We start from the raw sequence: 21929 nt of genomic DNA on the forward strand, positions 1-21929 counted from the left end.
TGGTGATGGATGTTTAAACTAGACTTATTGTGGTGATCATTTCATAATATATACAAATGGTAAATCACTCTACTGTATATCCAAAACTAATATAAGGGTATACATGAGTTTTACCTCAATAGAATGAAAGGAAGTAAGGAAGGAAGGAAGAGGGAAGGAGGGAGGGAGGGAGGGAGGGAAGAAGAAAAAATACACCATAATTTTGGTTAAAAAAAACTGAAAATGAATGATGTGAAAATGATTCAACATGATTAATTCTAACTAGTTATATTTTGCAGGTTCAAGTCAATATGATTATGACAGGGCAGACTAACTTTCAGCTGATCTGTGTCAAAGGTATTTTTCAGCTTTTTCTTTAATAAATTTGAAGATATTTCAATAAATAACAAAAATTCCAATAAATACATTTGAAACTTAAATGAGATCTGTAAGCAGTAGATATTTTTAAAATTAATTTTTAGGTTAAGTCCTTTCTCCTAAAAACTACTCAGGAAGTATCTATATAAAGATATACAAGAAAAAATAAAACGAACTCCTAAAACTTTTTCTATGTCCCTGTGAAAAAGAATTTTCATAAATACAAGTGGAGGAAGAAAATACATTAATACTGCTCTTAGTTTTTTAATAGACAGAGAAATAGCAGTAATAAATAACACCTTCAGAGGAGAAAAGGGACATAATTCTAGTCAATGCAGCTGTATCATTCACTTTGCAAAGTTATCTTAAAACACTAGTTTAGGGTTTGGGACAAGATGGCAGAAACTCAACTCTCCCCGTTCCTCCCCACTAAGTATAACTAAAAAATCTGGAAATAATACAGTAGAATATCACAGGAGGGCACTGAAGAGTGAAAAGATGAAGGCAGACTAGCTAGGGACTCCCAGGACTTGAGGAAAAATATAACAGCTTGGCATCTCCTGACTCCTGGGCCAAAAGGCAAAGGTAGCCCAAGCCCAGTGGTCTCCTGAACCCCAACCTAGCAACAGAAGGTGATTCAGGTGGGCCCTTTCCTCCCTTGGTGATGCTGGTGGGAACCCTAACAGTAGCATGTGGTCTGGAGAGCTGGCTTAGGGCAGTGGGCCTAGAGAAGTGCTCTCCAACCCCTTGATCCAGCAGTGGGTCCCAATGGTGTCAGGTGAACCAAACAGATCCGAATAATAATACAAAGACTCTGAAAACTAAATTGTCATTAGAACCATAGTCCACAAAAGTAGACCAGGACCTTTGCACCTAAACACAATGACTGACTGCTAAAATAGAGTATTTAAATAGGATCCAGAGTATCCTAACATAATGTCCAAAATGTCCAGGAGACAAATGAAAATTCTCTGTCATACAAAAAACCAGGAAAATCACAACTTGAATGTGAAAAGACAATCAACAGATGCCAACACCAGGATGAATCAGATATTGGAATTACCTGACAAGGATTTTAAAGCAGCCATTATCAAACTGTTTCAACGAGCAATTACAAATACTTTTGAAGCAAATGAAAAGCCAGAAAATCTCATAATAATAGAAGATATTAAGAAAGAGACAAATGGAAATTATAGAAAGAGTACAATCATAGAAATAAAAAATGCACTGAGTGGGCACAATAGCAGAATGAATAGGACAAAGGAAAGAATCAGTGAACCTGAAGACAGAACAAGAGAAATTAACCCAATCTGAACAAGACAGAGAAAAATATTAGCTTACAACTACCAAATGACAATATAATCATATATCTGGTTGTAATTTATTTCTTTAGATTAGCTGGAACTTTAAATTACATTATTTCTTATTTCCTTTTTAAATTCTTATAACATTTTCCTAAGAACAGAATATGATGGGAATTCCCTGGCAGACCAGTGGTTAGGACTCCGTACTCTCACTGCCAAGGGCATGGGTTCAATCCCTGGTCAGGAAACTAAGATCCCACAAGCCACGGTGGTGCAGCCAAAAAGAAAACCACCCCAGAATATTATAATAATGTGAACAAGAAAATGGTCAATAATTTCATAGTCCATATGATATTTATTAACATAAAAAGTAAAAATAATATCTACTATTTTTATTGAACATACACACAAATACTAGAACACAGAAACTTCTTCAGTCAAGACACACTAAGCACCTAATGAATGCAGTACTTCAACATACCCTCATCGCTTTCATGGTATTAATTTGAAGATACTCACCTTCGAACTAAATCCGGTTTTAGAAGAGTTGCTGTTTGTTCAGCTCCAACAGCTTGGGATACAGGCTGTAAATAGCACAGAAATAAAACTTATTATGATAACAGCAAACTTTAAGCTGAAGGTGCAATTTGCTATTATTGCAGAAAATGTGTTTGTTACATTTCATACTTTGGTTACCACACAAACCAGGTAAAATGTCTACATTACTGAATGTCTATATCAATCCTATTATTGATGTTACTACCAAACATAAAGAAAAATAAAATGTAGCAGTATTGATATTCATCAAGACTTTTTCATTTAAAAAGACAGCATTTATTTTATACTTTTGTTTGTGTCATTTTTCAATGGCTTCCAGTCCTGACTGTAAAACTACTAATAAAAGGAAGAGTTGCTACCATTCCAGAAACAGATAAATCAATGATTCAAGTTTTAACGTATTGTATGGTCTCTCTCTCTCTCGTTCCCTTTTCACTAAACTACTGCCAACAATTCCTTTGAGATGTTAGTATCCAGCAGCTGCAATACTGGCATCTAGGAGAAAAGTTTATAAAGGCAAATGCCAACCCTGCTGGAAAATAATGTTAAATATTTATCTAATCCATCCTATGCATTGCCGCTGGTGACAGTACAGTGACTTTAAAATGCAAATCTACCAAAATTAATCACTTACCTACCTAGTTTAAACCCTCTATGATGGCCCCTCATTTTCTATAAGGTTAAGTTCCTTTGGATGGCAAATAAAGTCCTCAATGAACTAGTCCTTGCCTCATTCTCTAGCTCTTCTCTTCTTGAAGCCACACTGAACTCTAGCTCCTCTGAATGAGTTGGGCTTTTTCATATACAGTGACTCTACTTATATTCCTTCATCTCCCTGGACTATTTCAACTACTCCTTAGTCCTGTCCATTTAGCAAATATCTGAATGGAACTCCTATATACAAGAAGGCTCTATTACAATGGGTTCCAGAAAGACCAGCAAAATCACCTTGGAGTCTCTTTAAAAAACACATATACCTTATCTCATATCTTGGTTTCTAAACTAAAAGGGATAAAGGTTCCTTGGAGAAATGGCTGATTCCAGCACTGGGGCAAAGAAAATATAAGATGAGCCTGGATCATCTTGCTACCCCACAAAGTAAAGAACTGCTCACAGAACGATGGGAACATATCAAAAGCACACTTGACCCACCCTGAAGGGGTTCCCTATACCCAAATATGGAAAAATTGGGCATGAAAATAAATAATGAGTAACAGAATATAATGCATTTAATAAAATAAAATAATCCAAGAGTTCATACTGATACAAACAAAAGAAAGCTCTTACAATACAAAGCCAAATAAATATAAGGAATGACAAAGTTAGAAAATCATCAATGGATGATAAAACGAGTGGGTGAGAGTTGGATGAGGACAAAGATATCTACATAGTTTCAAAATATCTATCCACAAATCATTTATTCATTAAAAAGCAAAACATGGTAACTTTACAGTGGAAGAACTTGGCAGCCTCCACCTTAACCAAGTAATCAAATTTAACCTCAGAAATATTGGGACAAATTGACATTACATGGCTCCTAATATGATACAATCCACAAAGGTTACAACATTGTTTGCATGGTATTCCTGACAAAAATGCATGATCTGAATGTGGGGGGAAAAAAGGAAACTTCAAACACACTCAAATTGAAGGGCATTCTATTCGGTTGGCCAAAAGGTTCGATCGGTATTTCCGTAAGATGGCTCTAGTAGAACTTAGTTGTCTTTAACTGCATTCAAAACAGTTTTCTTAGATTGTATGTGACACGTGTCATATCAGCCTGCATTAAAAAAAAGACTTACCAAAACTGGTGAATTTTTGTGTATTCATTTGAATATTGAAGATGGAAGAAAAAATGCAACATTTTCCGCATATTATGCTTTATTATTTCAAGAAAGGTAAAAACATAACTGAAAACGCAAAAAAAAATCGTGTAGCATATGGAGAAGGTGTTGTGACTGGTCAAATGTGTCAAAAGTGGTTTGTGAAGTTTCATGATGGAGATTTCTTGCTGGACAATGCTCCACAGTTGGGTAGACCAGTTGAAGGTCACAGCCAGCAAATAGAGATATTCATTGAGAACAATCAACATTATACCATGCGGGAGACAGCCGACATACTCAAAATATCCAAATCAAGCATTGAAAATCATTTGCACCAACTTGGTTATGTGAATTGCTTTGATGTTTGGGTTCCACATAAGTTAGGCAAAAAAAACCTTCTTAACCATATTTCCTCATGCGATTCCCTACTGAAACGTAATGAAAATGTTCTGTTTTTAAAACAAAGTGTGGGGCTTCCCTGGTGGCACAGTAGTTAAGAATCTGCCTGCCAATGCAGGGGATACGGGTTCGAGCCCCGGTCCGAGAAGATCCCACATGCCATGGAGAAACGACACCCGTGCATCACACCTAGTGAGCCTGCGCTCTAGAGCCCGTGAGCCACAATTACTGAGCCCGCATGACACAACTACTGAAGCCTGTGCGGCTAGAGCTTGTGCTCTGCAACAAGAGAAGCCACCATAATGAGAAGCCCGTGCACCACAACAAAGAGTAGACCCCACTCTCCGCAACTAGAGAAAGCCCGTGCGCAGCAATGAAGACCCAACGCAGCCAAAAAAATAAAGAAAATAAATAAAGAAAATTTTTTTAAAAAAGTGTGACGGGAGATGAAAAGTGGATACTGCACAATAATACGGAACAGAAGAGATCATGAGCCAAGTGAAATGAAACGCCACCAACCACACCTAAGGCTGGTCTTCATCCAAAGACGGTGATGTTGTGTATATGGTGGGGTTGGCAGTCCTCTATTATGAGCTCCTTCTGGAAAACCAAATGATTAATTCCAACAAGTACTACTCCCAGTTAGACCAACTGAAAGCAGCACTCAACAAAAAGTGTCGGGAATTAGTCAACAGAAAACGCCTAATCTTCCATCAGGATAACGCAAGACCACATGTTTTTTGATGACCAGGAAACAACTGTTACAGCTTGGTTCTGATTCATCCGCCATATTCACCAGACATTGCACCTTCGGATTTCCACTTATTTCGGTCTTTACAAAATTCTCTTAATGGAAAAAATTTCCATTCCCTGGAAGACTGTAAAAGGCACCTGGAAGAGTTCTTTGCTCAAAAAGATAAAAAGTTTTGGGAAGATGGAATTATGAAGTTGCCTGAAAAATGGCAGAAGGGGGGGCGAGGGGAAGATGGTGGAAGAGTAAGACGCAGAGATCACCTTCCTCCCCACAGATACACCCGAAATACATCTACGTGTGGAACAACTCCTACAGAACACCTACTGAACGCTGGCAGAAGACCTCAGACCTCCCAAAATGCAAGAAAGGCCCCACGTACCTGGGTAGGGAAAAAGAAAAAAGAATAAACAGAGACAAAAGGATAGGGACGGGACCTGCACCAGTGGGAGGGAGCTGTGAAGGGGGAAAGGTTTCCACACACTAGGAAGCCCCTTCAAGGGTGGAGACTGCGGGAAGCGGAAGGGGAAAGCTTCGGAGCCGCGGAAGAGAGGACAGCAACAGGGATGTGGAGGGCAAAGCGGAGACATTCCCGCAGAGAGGATCAGTGCCGACCGGCACTCACCAGCCCCACAGGCCTGTCTGCTCACCCGCCGGAGCGGGCGGGGCTGGGAGCTGAGGCTCAGGCTTCGGTCTGAGCTCAGGGAGAGGACTGAGGTTGGCGGCGTGAACACAGCCTGCAGGGGACTAGTGCACCTCGGCTAGCTGGGAGGGACGGAGGAAGTCCGGGAAAAATTCTGGACCTACCGAAGAGGCAAGAGACTTTTTCTTCCCTCTTTGTTTCCTGGTGCACAAGGACAGAGGATTAAGAGCGCTGCTTAAAGGAGCTCCAGAGACGGGCGCGAGCCGCGTCTAACAGCGTGGACCACAGAGATGGGCATGAGACGCTAAGCCTGCTGCTGCCGCCAGCAAGAAGCCTGTGTGCGAGCACAGGTCACTATCCACACGCCCCTTCGGGGAGCCTGTGCAGCCCGCCACTACCAGGATCCTTGGATCCAGGGACAACTTCCCTGGGAGAACGCACGGCATGCCTCAGGCTGGTGCAACATCACGCAGGCCTCTGCCACCGCAGGCTGGCCCTGCACTCCGTACCCCTCCCTCCCCACGGTGTGAGTGAGCCAGAGTCCCCGAAGCAGCTGCTCCTTTAACCCCCGTCCTGTCTGAGTGAAGAACAGACACCCTCCGGCGACCTACACGCAGAGGCGGGGCCAAATCCAAAGCTGAACTCTGGGAGCTGTGCGAACAAAAAAGAGAAAGGGAAATCTCTCCCAGCAGCCTCAAAAGCAGCGGATTAAAGCTCGACCATCAACTTGATGCACCCTGCATCTGTGGAATACCTGAATAGACAATGAATCATCCCAAATTGAGTAGGTGGATTATGAGAGCAAGATTTATGATTTTTTCCCCTTTGCCTCTTTTTGTGAGTGTGTATGTGTATGCTTCTGTGTGAGATTTTGTCTTTATAGCTTTGCTTCCACCATTTGTCCTAGGGTTCTATCCGTCCATTATTTTTCTTACTTAAAAAAAAATTTTTTTTCTTAATTATTTTTATTTTAATAACTTTATTTTATTTTACCTTATTTTATTTTATTTTATCTTCTTTTTTCCTTCCCTCCTTCCTTACTTCCTTTCTTCCTTCATCCCTCCCTTCTTTCCCTTTCTTTTTTTCTTTCTTTCTTTCTACTTTTTATTCTGAGCCGTATGGATGAAAGGCTCCTGGTGCTGCAGCCAGCAGTCAGTGCTGTGCCTCTAAGGTGGGAGAGCCAACTTCAGGACACTGGTCCACAAGAGACCTCCCAGCTCCACATAATATCAAACTGCAAAAATCTCCCAGAGATCTCCATCTCAACACCAGCACCTAGCTTCACTCAATGACCAGCAAGCTACAGTGCTGGACACCCTGTGCCAAACAACGAGCAAGACAGGAACACAACCACACCCATTAGCAGAGAGGCTGCCTAAAATAATAATAACTCCACAGACACCCCAAAACACACCACCAGACGTGGACCTGCCCACCAGAAAGACAAGATCCAGCCTCATCCACCAGAACACAGGCACTAGTCCCCTCCACCAGGAAGCATACACAACCCACTGAACCAACTATAGCCACTGGGGACAGACACCAAAAACAACAGAAACTACAAACATGTAGCCTGCAAAAAGGAGACCCCAAACACAGTAAGATAAAAAAAATGAGAAGACAGAAAAACACACAGCAGATGAAGGAGCAAGATAAAAGCCCACAAGACCTAACAAATGAAGAGGAAATAGGCAGTCTACCTGAAAAAGAATTCAGAATAATGATAGTAAAGATGATCCAAAATCTTGGAAATAGAATAGACAAAATGCAAGAAACATTTAACAAGCATGTAGAAGAACTAAAGATGAAAAAAGCAATGATGAACAACACAATAAATGAAATTAAAAATACTCTAGATGGGATCAATATCAGAATAACTGAGGCAGAAGAACGGATAAGTGACCTGGAAGATAAAATAGTGGAAATAACTACTGCAGAGCAGAATAAAGAAAAAATAATGAAAAGAACTGAGGACAGTCGCAGAGACCTCTGGGACAACATAAAACTCACCAACATTCGAATTATAGGGGTTCCAGAAAACGAGGAGAAAAAGAAAGGGACTGAGAAAATATTTGAAGACATTATAGTTGAAAACTTCCCTAATATGGGAAAGGAAATAGTTAATCAAGTGCATGAAGCACAGAGAGTCCCATACAGATAAATCCAAGGAGAAAAACGCCAGGACACATATTAATCAAACTGTCAAAAATTAAATACAAAGAAAAGATATTAAAAGAAGCAAGGGAAAAACAACAAATAACACACAAGGGAATCCCCATAAGGTTAACAGCTGATCTTTCAGCAGAAACTCTGCAAGCCAGAGGGGACTGGCAGGACATAGTTAAAGTGATGAAGGAGAAAAACCTGCAACCAAGACTACTCTACCCAGCAAGAATCTCATTCAGATTTGATGGAGAAATTAAAAACTTCACAGACAAGCCAAAGCTGAGAGAGTTCAGCACCACCAAACGAGCTTTACAACAAATGCTAAAGGAACTTCTCTAGGCAAGAAACACAAGAGAAGGAAAAGACCTACAATAACAAACCCAAAACAATTAAGAAAATGGGAATAGGAACATATATATCGATAATTACCTTAAATATAAATGGACTAAATGATCCCACCAAAAGAAAAAATCTGGCTGAATGGATACAAAAACAAGAACCATATATATGCTGTCTACAAGAGACCCACTTCAGACCAAGAGACACATACAGACTGAAAGTAAGGGGATGGAAAAAGATACTCCATGCAAATGGAAACCAAAAGAAAGCTGGAGTAGCAATTCTCATATCAGACAAAATTGACTTTAAAATAAAGACTATTACAAGAGACAAAAAAGGACACTACATAATGATCAAGGGATCGATCCAAGAAGAAGATATAACAATTGTAAATATTTATGCACCCAACATAGGAGCACCTCAATACATAAGGCAAATACTAACAGCCATAAAAGGGGAAATTGACAATAACACATTCATAGTAGGGGACTTTAACACCCCACTTTCCCAATGAACAGATCATCCAAAATGAAAATAAATAAGGAAATACAAGCTTCAAATGATACATTAAATGACATGGACTGAATTGATATTTGCAGGACACTCCATCCAAAAACAACAGAATACATTTTCTTCTCATGTGCTCATGGAACATTCTCCAGGATAGATCATATCTTGGGTCACAAATCAAGCCTTGGTAAATTTAAGAAAATTGAAATTGTATCAAGTATCTTTTCCGACCACAACGCCATGAGACTAGATATCAATTACAGGAAAAGATCTGTAAAAAATACAAACACATGGAGGCTAAACAATACACTACTTAATAACGAAGTGATCACTGAAGAAATCAAAGAAGAAATAAAAAAATACCTAGGAACAAATGACAATGGAGACACAACGACCCAAAACCTATGGGATGCAGCAAAAGCAGTTCTAAGGGGAAGTTCATAGCAATACAAGCCCACCTTAAGAAGCAGGAAACATCTCGAATAAACAACCTAACCTTGCACCTCAAGCAATTAGAGAAAGAAGAACAAAAAAAACCCAAAGCTAGCAGAAGGAAAGAAATCATAAAAATCAGATCAGAAATAAATGAAAAAGAAATGAAGGAAACAATAGCAAAGATCAATAAAACTAAAAGCTGGTTCTTTGAAAAGATAAACAAAATAGATAAACCATTAGCCAGACTCATCAAGAAAAAAAGGGAGAAGACTCAAATCAATAGAATTAGAAATGAAAAAGGAGACGTAACAACTGACACTGCAGAAATACAAATGATCATGAGAGATTAGTACAAGCAACTCTATGCCAATAAAATGGACAACCTGGAAGAAATGGACAAATTCTTATAAATGCATAATCTGCCAGGACTGAATAAGGAAGAAACAGAAAATATGAACAGGCCAATCACAAGCACTGAAATTGAAACTGTGATTAAAAATCTTCCAACCAACAAAAGCCCAGGACCAGAGGGCTTCACAGGCGAATTCTATCAAACATATAGAGAAGAGCTAACACCTATCATTCTCAAACTCTTCCAAAATATAGTAGAGGGAGGAGCACTCCCAAACTCATTCTACGAGGCCACCATCACCTTGATACCAAAACCAGACAAGGATGTCACAAGAAAGAAAACTACCGGCCAATATCACTGATGAACATAGATGCAAAAATCCTCAACAAAATACTAGCAAACAGAATCCAACAACACATTAAAAGGATCATACACCATGATCAAGTGGGGTTTATTTCAGGAATGCAAGGATTTTTCAATATACGCAAATCTATCCATGTGATAAACCACATTAACAAATTGAAGGAGAAAAACCATATGATCATCTCAACAGATGCAGAGAAAGCTTTTGACAAAATTCAACACCCATTTATGATAAAAACCCTGCAGAAAGTAGGCATAGAGGGAACGTTCCTCAACATAATAAAGGCCATATATGACAAGCCCACAGCCAACATCATCCTCAAAGTTGAAAAACGGAAAGCATTTCCACTAAGATCAGGAACAAGACAAGGTTGCCCACTCTCACCACTCTTATTCAACATAGTTTTGGAAGTTTTAGCCACAGTAATCGAGAAGAAAAGGAAATAAAAGGAATCCAAATTGGAAAAGAAGAAGGAAAGCTGTCACTCTTTGCAGATGACATGATACTTTACATAGAGAATCCTAAAGATGCTACCAGAACTACTAGAGCTAATCAATGAATTTGGTAAAGTAGCAGGATACAAAATGAATGCACAGAAATCTCTGACATTCCTATATACTAATGATGAAAAATCTGAAAGTGAAATTAAGAAAACACTGCCATTTACCATTGCAACAAAATAATAAAATACCAAGGAATAAACCTACCTAAGGAGACAAAAGACCTGTATGCAGAAAATTATAAGACACTGATGAAAGAAATTAAAGATGATACAAATAGATGGAGAGATATACCATGTTCTTGGATTGGAAGAATCAACACAGTGAAAATGACTCTACTCCCCAAAGCAATCTACAGATTCAATGTAATCCCTATTACATTGAATAGGGATGTACATGAAAGTACATGAAAACTACCACTGGCATTTTTCACAGAACTAGAATAAAAAATTTCACAATTTGTATGGAAACACAAAAGACCCCGAATAGCCAAAGCAATCTTAAGAATGAAAAACGGAGCTGCAGGAATCAGGCCCCTTCACTTCAGACTATACTACAAAGCTACAGTAATCAAGAGAGTATGGTACTGGCACAAAAACAGAAAGATAGATCAATGGAACAGGACAGAAAGCACAGAGATAAACGCACACACATATGGACACCTTACCTTTGATAAAGGTGGCAGGAATATACAGTGGAGAAAGGACAGTCTCTTCAATAAGTGGTGCTGGGAAAACTGGACAGGTACATGGAAAAGTATGAGATTAGATCACTCCCTAACACCATACACAAAAATAAGCTCAAAATGGATTAAAGACCTAAATGTAAGGCCAGAAACTATCAAACTCTTAGAGGAAAACATAGGTAGAACACTCTATGACATAAACCACAGCAAGATCCTTTTTGACCCACCTCCTAGAGAAATGAGAGTAAAAACAAAAATAAACAAATGGGACCTAATGAAACTTCAAAGCTTTTGCACAGCAACGGAAACCATAAACAAGACCAAAAGACAACCCTCAGAATGGGAGAAAATATTTGCTGATGAAGCAACTGACAAAAGATTAATCTCCAAAATTTACAAGCAGCTCAATAACAAAAAAACAAAGTACCCAATCCAAAACTGGGCAGAAGACCTAAACAGACATTTCTCCAAAGAAGATATACAGAATGCCAACAAACACATGAAAGAATGCTCAACATCACTACTCATTAGAGAAATGCAAATCAAAACTACAATGAGATATCATCTCACACCAGTCAGAATGGCCATCATCAAAAAATCTAGAAACAATAAATGCTGGAGAGGGTGTGGAGAAAAGGGGACACTCTTGCACTGCTGGTGGGAATGTGAATTGGTTCAGCCACTATGGAGAACAGTATGGAGGTTCCTCAAAAAACTACAAATAGAATTACCATATGACCCAGCAATCCCACTACTGGGCATATACCCTGAGAAAACCAAAATTCAAAAAGAGTCATGTACCAAAATGTTCATTGCAGCTCTATTTACAATAGCCCAGAGATGGAAACAACCTAAGTGCCCATCATCGGATGAATGGATAAAGAAGATGTGGCACATATATACAACGGAATATTACTCAGCCTTAAAAAGAAACGAAATTGAGTTATTTGTAATGAGATGGATAGACCTAGAGTCTGTCATACAGAGTGAAGTAAGTCAGAAAGAAAAAGACAAATACCGTATGCTAACACATATATATGGAATTTAAGGGAAAAAAATGTCATGAAGAACCTAGGGGTAAGACAGGAATAAAGACGCAGACCTACTGGAGAACGGACTTGAGGATATGGGGAGGGGGAAGGGTGAGCTTTGACAGGGCGAGAGAGAGTCATGGACATATACACACTAACAAACGTAGTAAGGTAGATAGCTAGTGGGAAGCAGCCGCATGGCACAGGGATATTAGCCCGGTGCTTTGTGACAGCCTGGAGGGGTGGGATAGGGAGAATGGGAGGGAGGGAGACGCAAGAGGGAAGACATATGGGAACATATGTATATGTATAACTGATTCACTTTGTTATAAAGCAGAAACTAACACACCATTGTAAAGCAATTATACCCCAATAAAGATGTTAAAAAAAAAAACTTTCTGTGTCACAAAGGACACGATAAGCTAATTAGGACACACTGGTAGAAAGTAATTGCAATACACTTAACAAAGGATTAGTATCAGAATGTATAAAGAAAACAAAGAAAGAAAGAGAAAGACCTCAACAGGCAAATGGGAAAGAATATAAATGGTATTTGCAAAGAAGAAAAATGAGTATTCAATAAACAAATGAAGACATAAACAACTATCGTATAACCATACAACTGAAAACTATACAATAATAAAAATAAGCAACTACTGATACATGCAACAACATAAATCGATCTCAAGTTAATCTCAAAAGGTTACATATCATATGATTCTATTTATGTAACATTCTTGAAATGATGGTGATGGAGAACAGATCAGTGATTTCCAGGGGTTAGAGGTAGGGGGAGGGTGTGACTATAAGTGCACAGCTCAAAGCAGTTTTTTAGGTGATGGATCTGTTCTGCATCCTGATGGTGGTGATTGTTATATACAAATATATACATGAAATAAATTCATAGAACTACAGATACTCACAAAATAAGTGAGGGCATGTGAAATCCAAACAAGGTTTGTAGTTAACAGTATCATACCATTGTCAATTTCCTGGTTTTGATGATTGTACTATGGTAATATAAGATGTTAATACTGGGGAAAGCTGAGAGAAGGGTACGCAGGACCTCTCTGTACAATTTTGGCAACCTTTATGTGAGTCTAAAATCATTTCAAAATAAAAATTTAAAAATAAATAAACGTATAAAGACATGCTCAACATTTCTAGTAATCAAGGGAATAGAAATTCAAATAATATATTATTTTCCAGCCTAGCAAAAAATATCTGGTATTATCAAATATTGACAGTAAGACTGTACCACTGGCTGATGAGAATTTAAATTGGTCCAGTCCCTTGGGAAAGTAATGTGGCAATATATATTAAAGTAAAAAATGTATAGAACTTATGGTCCAGTAATTTTGCCCATGTCTCCTCTAGCATGATCTACTTTGTTCTTTTTTTTTTTTTTTTTTGCGGTACGTGGGCCTCTCACTGCTGTGGCCTCTCCCGTTGCGGAGCACGGGCTCCAAACGCGCAGGCTCAGCGGCCACGGCTCAAGGACCCAGCCGCTCCGTGGCATGTGGGATCTCCCCGGACTGAGGCACGAACCCGTGTCCCCTGCATCGGCAGGCGGTCTCTCAACCACTGAGCCACCAGGGAAACCCTACTTTGTTCATTTTAACACTAGTTAAAACAGTGAAAAACTGGAAACAGCCAAAATGTCCAGTGGTAGGAGGAATAGCTAAATAAACTGCAGTGTAGTCTTACTATGGAATACTATGGGGCAATTAAATAAAATCAAGTATATCTATATGTAATAACATAGATATATTTCCAGAACACATAACTGAGTAAAAAATTTACAAAGTGACACATATGGTAGGATCTCTTTTATGCGCTTAAAGTAATAAAACAAACCAGAAAATAATGCTATATTTGGGCTAAGGGTACATAGCTATGCATGTAATTACACCAAAAAAGATCTAGAATGAAACACACCAAACTAATAACAGAAAGGACAAGGACAAAGAGAGGAGCAGGGTTAAATGAGATTTCTCGGCATTGTTTTAAATTTTTTACCAGGAATTTATATTGGCATACTACTTATGTAATTAAAGTAAGTAGAAAAAAATTTTTAAGAAAATATGATGCAAATATTGTGGTTGAGAATCAAAGTGATATTCAAACACTGTGATGAGTAGGGATGCAACTGCATACAAAATGCTGAGGTTTCATATTTATCTACAGGAGCTGAAAATTGAAACCATCTAAACAGATGTTTGATTAGACCACAATGTCAACTGAAAAGGAACCAATCTCAACCACTAAAAGTACTAATGTACTAGTACTAACACATCACACTACAAGAGGTAAAAAAGGCTAACCTCAGCAGTAGATAAAAATTGGATAAGTGGTTTTCCATATTATTTGATAAAACAATCAAAACCACAATTGGCACATCTGAACTCATGATTCACTTCCTGTCTCTTATATACCCTTGTTCATTGATACATGGGGAAATAAAATGGAGAAATAAGAACAAATCTTTGGTAAATGGAATATAATCTATAAAAAATTGAATCACTATGTTGTACACCTGAAACTAATATTGTAAATCAACTATACTTCAATGTAAAAAAGAAGACAAAGTAGATTTAACCAGCTATGCATATTGTGAAATGTATCGAAGTCTTATTTGTTCAAATATCACAATTTTTTAAATTAATATAGAAAATAGAAGACAGATCTTAGGTTGTCCACAAACACAAGTTCATTATAAATTTGTAAGTCCTGATTAGGCAACAAGAATGATAAAGATCAACAAAGAATCCTCTCCCATTGAGAGCAGGCTGATAGAGATATCTACAGTCATTCTTATTGATTATTCAACAAACATATAACAAGCAACTATTGTAATAAACACTGTGCTAGGTGCTAGGAATACAGAGATAAATTGGGTACAGATCTCTGCCACAAAGAATTTCAGTTTTATTGGGGAGAAAGACACAAAATATAAGTACAGCTTGCTATTTGACCAGGATGAAGATCCCTCTCCCCTGTGCGTTGGCAATAAAAAACCCCCAAACATCAGAAATTCATTCCATCCCTTTGTCATCAACTCTTAGAGGTTTACGGATGGGCATATAGTGGTTACCTCAATTAAGTGAGAGGTGATATTTTGCAGTGACAAAATATTAGGAAAGAGAGGTTATACTTCTGGTAATGGTCCCATAAGACCAAACCCCACACACAGAGATATCAACAAAAAGTGCTGGACAAATGTAAAAAAACAACTGCCTGAAAGCATAAGACAGCAATCAAAAGCAGGTAGAAACTGGTAGGAAGGCAACACTTGGAAGAAAGGAAGGATAGTAGATGAGTTTGCTATTTTTATGGCTTTTCATCTGGGGGCAAGCCCCATAGCAGCTAAAACTCAGAAGAAAACCCACATTCTTACAAGACTGAAGAGACAGAGGAAGGTGACTGGTAGTATAGAGGCTTCAAGACCCAAGAAGCTCCTGGTGCTTCACCACGCAACAGAAAAAGATCCAGGCCATGAGTCTCCTGACCCTTCACCCAATGGCAGAAGGCAACTGAGGGCATTATGTCTCAGCCCTCTACCCAATGGCAGAGAGCCATGCAGACCCCACAACTCCTGACCTTTTACTCAGCAGTAAACAGTGGCCAGGTAAGTACTTCCATACCCCAGTGGCACTGGCAGAGATCGAGTATTAAGGGTACCAGCATCAGATGGCCAGGAAAGAGGCCAGGGAAAATGCTCTCTGTCCTATGGGTCCAGTATCCTCCACTCCCCAAATCTAACACTTGGTAGCCCAAAGAAGCACCTTCCACTCCTGCAAGTAGCACTGATGGAAACCCAGCAAGAGCTCGAACAGAGCCAGAAGACCAAGCAGACCAGAATAGCATTACAAGAGTTCAGAAAACTAAATTATCATTGGAACTACATACAGCCCGCAAAAGTAGGATAGAATCTACAGGCTAAACTTAACAGGGCAAGTGCCTACTAAAATAGAAGATTTAAATATGATCAAGACAACATATATATACTACCGAACATAAAATAGTTGGCTGGTGGGAAGCAGCAGCATAGCACTTAAGTCTTAGGACTTAAGTCTGCCATTTTATTTTTAAAAAATATTTATTTATTTTATTTTTGGTTGTGTTGGGTCTTAGTTGCAGCACACAGGATCTTTTGCTGTGGTGTGCAGGCTTCTCTAGTTGTGGTGTGCCAGCTCCTGGGTGCGTGGGCCCTCTAGTTGCCCTGCCACATGTGGGATCTTAGTTCCCTGACCAGGGATCGAACCTGTGTCCCCTGCATTGGAAGGCGGATTCATAACTACTGGACCACCAGGGAAGTCCCAAGTCTGCCATTTTAGTATTTGCTTTTTCCGTATGGTTGTCTTTCCTCTGTTTCTCTTTTCTTGCCTTCCTGTGGGTTACTTGCAAATTTTTTAAGATTCCTTCTTGTTTTATGTATACTGTTTTGAATATATTGGGCTGTAAGTTTACTTAGTGGTTGCTCTCTCTCTCTCTCTTTCTCTATGTTTATCCCTGGTTGTCCAGTGGTTAGGACTCCAAGCTTTCACTGCCAAGGGCCTGGGTTCAATCCCTGGTTGGGGAACTAAGATCCCACAAGCTGTACAGCATGCAGCCAAAAAGAAACAAATAAATAAAAATTAAAAAAACATAGAGCAGAATAAATTAATCTATGGTGAAAAAAATCAACAGTGGTCAACTCTGGTGGGGTTGGGGGGCACTGATTGGGAAGGGGCATGAAGGAACTTTCTGTAGTAATGGCAATATTCTTTATTATGTGGGCAAGCTAGAGCCTACGGGCCAAATCTGGTGCACCAACCATTTTTGTGAATAAAGTTGTATTGGAACACAGCCATGCCAAATATTTTACATATTGTCTATGGCTGTTTTCATGCATGCAATAGCAGAGTTGAGTAAATGCAACAGAGACTACATAGCCCACAAAGCCTAAAATAGTTACTATATAGACCTTTGCCAACATCTGTTTTATATTTTGATAATGGTTTGGGTTACACAGGTGTAAGCATTTGTCAAAACTCACTGAATTATGATCTGTGCATTTTACAGAACATAAATTTAAACTAAAAAAAATATAAACAAATACTGAGTTCTAGTCAACGATATGCATGCTTAAGTGTTAATGGATGAAGTGTACTAATATCAGCAACTTTAATTTTGAAATGACCAGAAAAATAAGATGGACTAATAAATGGATAAAGGGGTAGATAGATATGTGATAGAGCAAATACAGCAGAAGTTAACTGCAGAATCTAGTTGGTAGGTATATGGGTGTTCACTTATTTTTTATCAACTTTTCTGTAACTTTGAAATTTTTCTTAATAAAATGTTGGGGGAAACTACTGGGCATATGCCCTGAGAAAACCATAATTCAGAAAGAGTCATGTACTACAATGTTCACTGCAGCTCTATTTACAATAGCCAGGACATGGAAGCAACCTAAGTGTTCATCAACAGATGAATGGATAAAGAAGATGTGGCACATATATACAATGGAATATTACTCAGCCATAAAAAGAAACGAAATTGAGTTACTTGTAGTGAGGTGGATGGACCTAGAGTCTGTCATACAGAGTGAAGTAAGTCAGAAAGAGAAAAACAAATACCGTATGCTAACACATATATATGGAATCTAAAAGAAAAAAAATGGTTCTGAAGAACCTAGGGGCACGACAGGAATAAAGACGCCAATGTAGAGAATGGACTTGAGGACACGGGTAGTGGGAAGGGTAAGCTGGGATGAAGTGAGAGAGTGGCATGGACATATATACACTACCAAATGTAAAATAGATAGCTAGTGGGAAGCAGCTGCGTAGCACAGGGAGATCAGCTCGGTGCTTTGTGACCACCTAGAGGGGTGGGATAGGGAGGGTTGGAGGGAGACGCAAGAGGGAAGAGATATGGGGTTATGTGTATATGTATAGCTGATTCACTTTGTTATAAAGCAGAAACTAACACACCATTGTAAAGCAATTATACTCCAATAAAGATGTTAAAAAATAAATAATAATAATAAAAGAAAATGTGGTATAGATATACAATGGAATATTACTCAGCCATAAAAAATGTTGGGGGAAATTTTTTTAATTAGGAAAGGAAAGTATACAACACTTGCCCACAGAAATGAACATTCCATTCTGAAATACCTTGTTAAGAAATTTATTCTAAAGAAATAAATCCCCAATAGCATGCTTTGTCTGAAGAAACTTCAACTCTAAAGATCTTTATTAATCCTTGATCATTCCTGTTAGAAGTCAGAGTGCACACATCAGAATTCATTATAATTTATGCCCTTGATGAAGAGGGAATTTTATAAAACACAATACTTGAGATCATAGCTGTTTGGAATAGTAATATCACCACTAAAATACTCTTCCCACATAGCACACCTATTATCTAAGGACCTCATACATTTTATTAGCCAAACTCAATAAATTCAGAGTCTTTAGAGATACCTGAAGCAGAACAGAAGAGAAAAAAAATAAACTGGATTCTCAGTTCCTTCCTTTAATTAATTCAATCAATCCCCTGAGTTAATTATATCTCACTGAAGTCATCATGCTCTTTTTCTCAAATTTTGGCAGGGAGGATAGCTATCTTACAAAGAGGACGAATGGTGTATAATGATTAAGGGCACAACCTCTGCAGCCAGGTAGTCTGGGTTCAAATCCTGGCCCTCCCATATGACACTGGGAAAGTTATTTAACCTCTCTGAACCTCAGTTACCCCTAATGACAGCTACTATTCATAGGTTTGTTGTGAGGATAGTGCACATAAAGCCATTAGAATAGTATTTAGCACCTAAGAATCACTCAATAGTGTTCACTATTATCATCTCATAAAGGCAAATGCTTTATTATAAATGTAGAACAATAAGATAGCCATAGGCTTGTAACATACTAGGACTAACAGGCCTTCTTGCTGTTCTTTGAACATCCCAGACCCACTCCTCCCTCAAAGCCCTTGCACTGGTTATTCCCTCTACCTGAAATGTGTGCTATGGACTCTCTCATCTCCTTCAAGTGTGTGCTCAATTGTCAACCTTCTCAATGAGGCCTACCCTGATCTCCACCTTATTTAGAATTGCAACCCACTTTCCTCCTTACCCTGCTCCACATTTCCCCCAATCTCCCTGTACTGTATTATATAATTTACTTTTTATACTATTATGGTTAGTGACAGTCTACCCACATTAGGCAACAAAACTCAATGACAGAAGGGATTTTTGTCTTTTATTCACTGATATATCCCAAGTAGGTGCTCAAATATTTTTTGTTAGCATCATCTAGTCTACCCCTTCACTTTACAGATGAGGAAACTCCAAAAAGACTCGAATCAAAGCTACCCAGTGAGTAAGGAAAAAAGGCAGGAACAAGGACTGTGACTTCCAGTCTGGTGCCATTTCTACTACAGCTCACTATCTCCTTGACCCTTGAACATTACAGAAAATTCACAGTCATCTATATTTTCCCCCCAGGAGGATTTACCTTTGGAATTTCTTGGCCTTGCAAATACTGCTGTGTCTGTAACACAGAAATGCTCTGAGAGGCAGTAGAAGCCTGTACTGGAATACTAAGTGGCGACAGATGAACAGAAGATGGCTGATTTGTAAGGGCTATCCCAGAGCTTGGATGAGGGTCTGGTGTTGTCATTGTGTTTCTGATGACCCACAAACAAGCGCTAAGCTAGAAGATGACTGCCACTGTGGCTGGACAGAAGACTGCTGCTGAATGCATGCTGGCTGGTGCTGTGCTAGGTTTCATTGCAGGGGAAAGGTTTGACTGCTGTCTAATGCCTGAAGCACTTGAGGCTGCTCTAAAGGCTGTATTACGTATTGTTCCATTGCCGCTAGTTGCAACTGTTCTTGCAAAGGAGGTGTAATCTGGACCATGTTTGTAATGGCCTTTGGAATACCTGTAATGGCTGAATGTGGTTAGTTGCCTGTGAATGAGGTACCTGCTGCTGGAAAGCAGCATGTTGGCTATATAAAGACTGCTGTTGATTTATGGGACCTTCTTGAGTAGACAACTGATGGGTTTTCTGTGCTTGTGTATGAGATGAATGAGTCATCTGCTGATGATGAATGAAAGCTGAGTGAGAAACCTGGCTTGGTGTTACATGTGATTGGGAGAGCTGTGCAGAGAAGTGTGGGGGCTGGATCTGGGCCTCTGAGGAGGCCTGCTGAATGAAGGACATTTGTGCAGGGTGTTGAAGCTGTCCTTCCACAGCCATCTGAGATGTAACGCTGACTGGGCTTTTAGCTGCTGGTACCCAAAACTGACATCTGCTTAGGATAGAAATGCTGAATTCTGCACATTAAATAAAGGCTCAATAGAATGTGTTTGTGTATCTAAGGTTAATGATAAATAATGTTAAATGTCTTATGTCTTTTGTTCCAAGGCTGAAGAACCTTGGGGTTGTGTTAAATAGGCTTGTTGCTCAGAAGTCTGTGCTACATAAAGTGGTACTAAGTATAAGCCCTGATCTGCTGAGTTTGTAATATGTACTTGCCTGCTATCAGAAGGGTTTACTGTGTATACTTGCTGGGTTATGAGGGCTGCCTGTTCAGTTGTCTGGATATAAACAGTGTGTCCTGAATAAGGGACATACTCAAGTGCCTGGTAAGCAGGCTGTTCCACAGGTTGCACAGGGTAAGCTGCTTGGATTATACATCCTGGCTGGTCTGGAAAAGGTGACCGAACCAGAGATTGCACTGTATAAACAGGCTGCCCCTAGGCCGGGACCAAATAAGAGGGCTGTGCCACAGGTGGGACTGGATAAGAAGAAGCGTGTATAGAATAGGTTGGCTGTGATATCAGTGGTTGTATAGTGTAAAGAGGATGCTCTGGGGCTGGCAGTGAATAAACAGTCTGTGTTGGAGCCTTCATTGGGTAAGTGGCTGTGATGGGTAAGAAGCTTATTCCTGGGGAAGTATCACAAAGGGCAGCTACTCAGGAGCCTTCAATGGGAAAGATGGCAGTTCTGCAGGTGGTCCTGAGTAAGTGTGTTGAACAGAATAAAATGGCTGTTCCAGGGACTGAATCACACTTTCAGTACTACCCTTTGACTGCTGCTGACTTACATGAGTTTCAGATTTTCATAGTACAATCCTGCTGAACATTTTTCTGTGGTGATGCCATAATCTTAGGTTGTAACATCAATGGCTACTGCTGAATAGAGGCTTGGAAACAAGGTTTCTTCAAACGCACAGTCTGGCTTTGTGGCACTGAAGAACTGGGAATTATAGACTCCTGATGTATCACTGAGTATGGCTGGCATACTGAATGCATCTTTTGTGAGAAGGGTGATGGGCTCCCGAATGCCCCCCAATGGAATTAGAAGGGAGCTGAGCTGTACCAGAAGCATTCTGTGCACTGCTCACACGTTGGGCAAAAGAATGATTCAACAAAGCTTGAGAGTGATTAACTGACAAGAAACTAGGAATTTGATTGGCATTTGGTAATTTGGTTAATGCCTGATTCCCATTTCTAGGGTCAGGCTCAAGCTGAAGACCAACTGTTGGATCCTGGGAAGTCATTTGTGAAGCAAGCAATATCTGAGGAGAAACTACAGAGAAGACTGGTTGTGGAACTCCAGTAACTGACAAGTCTAAAGTCATAGGTTGAGCTGAAATTTGTCCATCTGCTCCAAAGGTCAGCTATAGTTCCTAATGCTGGTGCAAGGAAAATTCAAATTA

General features: G+C 39.3%; 1 protein-coding gene across 1 annotated transcript in view; it reads right to left on the reverse strand.

The window, feature by feature from the left end:
* The window catches only part of WNK3 (WNK lysine deficient protein kinase 3), a 154801-nt gene that overhangs the window by 54991 nt on the left and 77881 nt on the right, over positions 1-21929 (reverse strand). Inside the window, exon 11 of the mRNA XM_032619722.1 lies at positions 2181-2245. Coding sequence (XP_032475613.1) covers positions 2181-2245 — 65 coding nt within the window. The remainder of the gene's footprint in view (positions 1-2180; positions 2246-21929) is intronic.

Source organism: Phocoena sinus, chromosome X (genome assembly GCF_008692025.1).
Source record: "Phocoena sinus isolate mPhoSin1 chromosome X, mPhoSin1.pri, whole genome shotgun sequence".
In the NCBI taxonomy this organism is placed as follows: Eukaryota; Metazoa; Chordata; class Mammalia; order Artiodactyla; family Phocoenidae; genus Phocoena; species Phocoena sinus.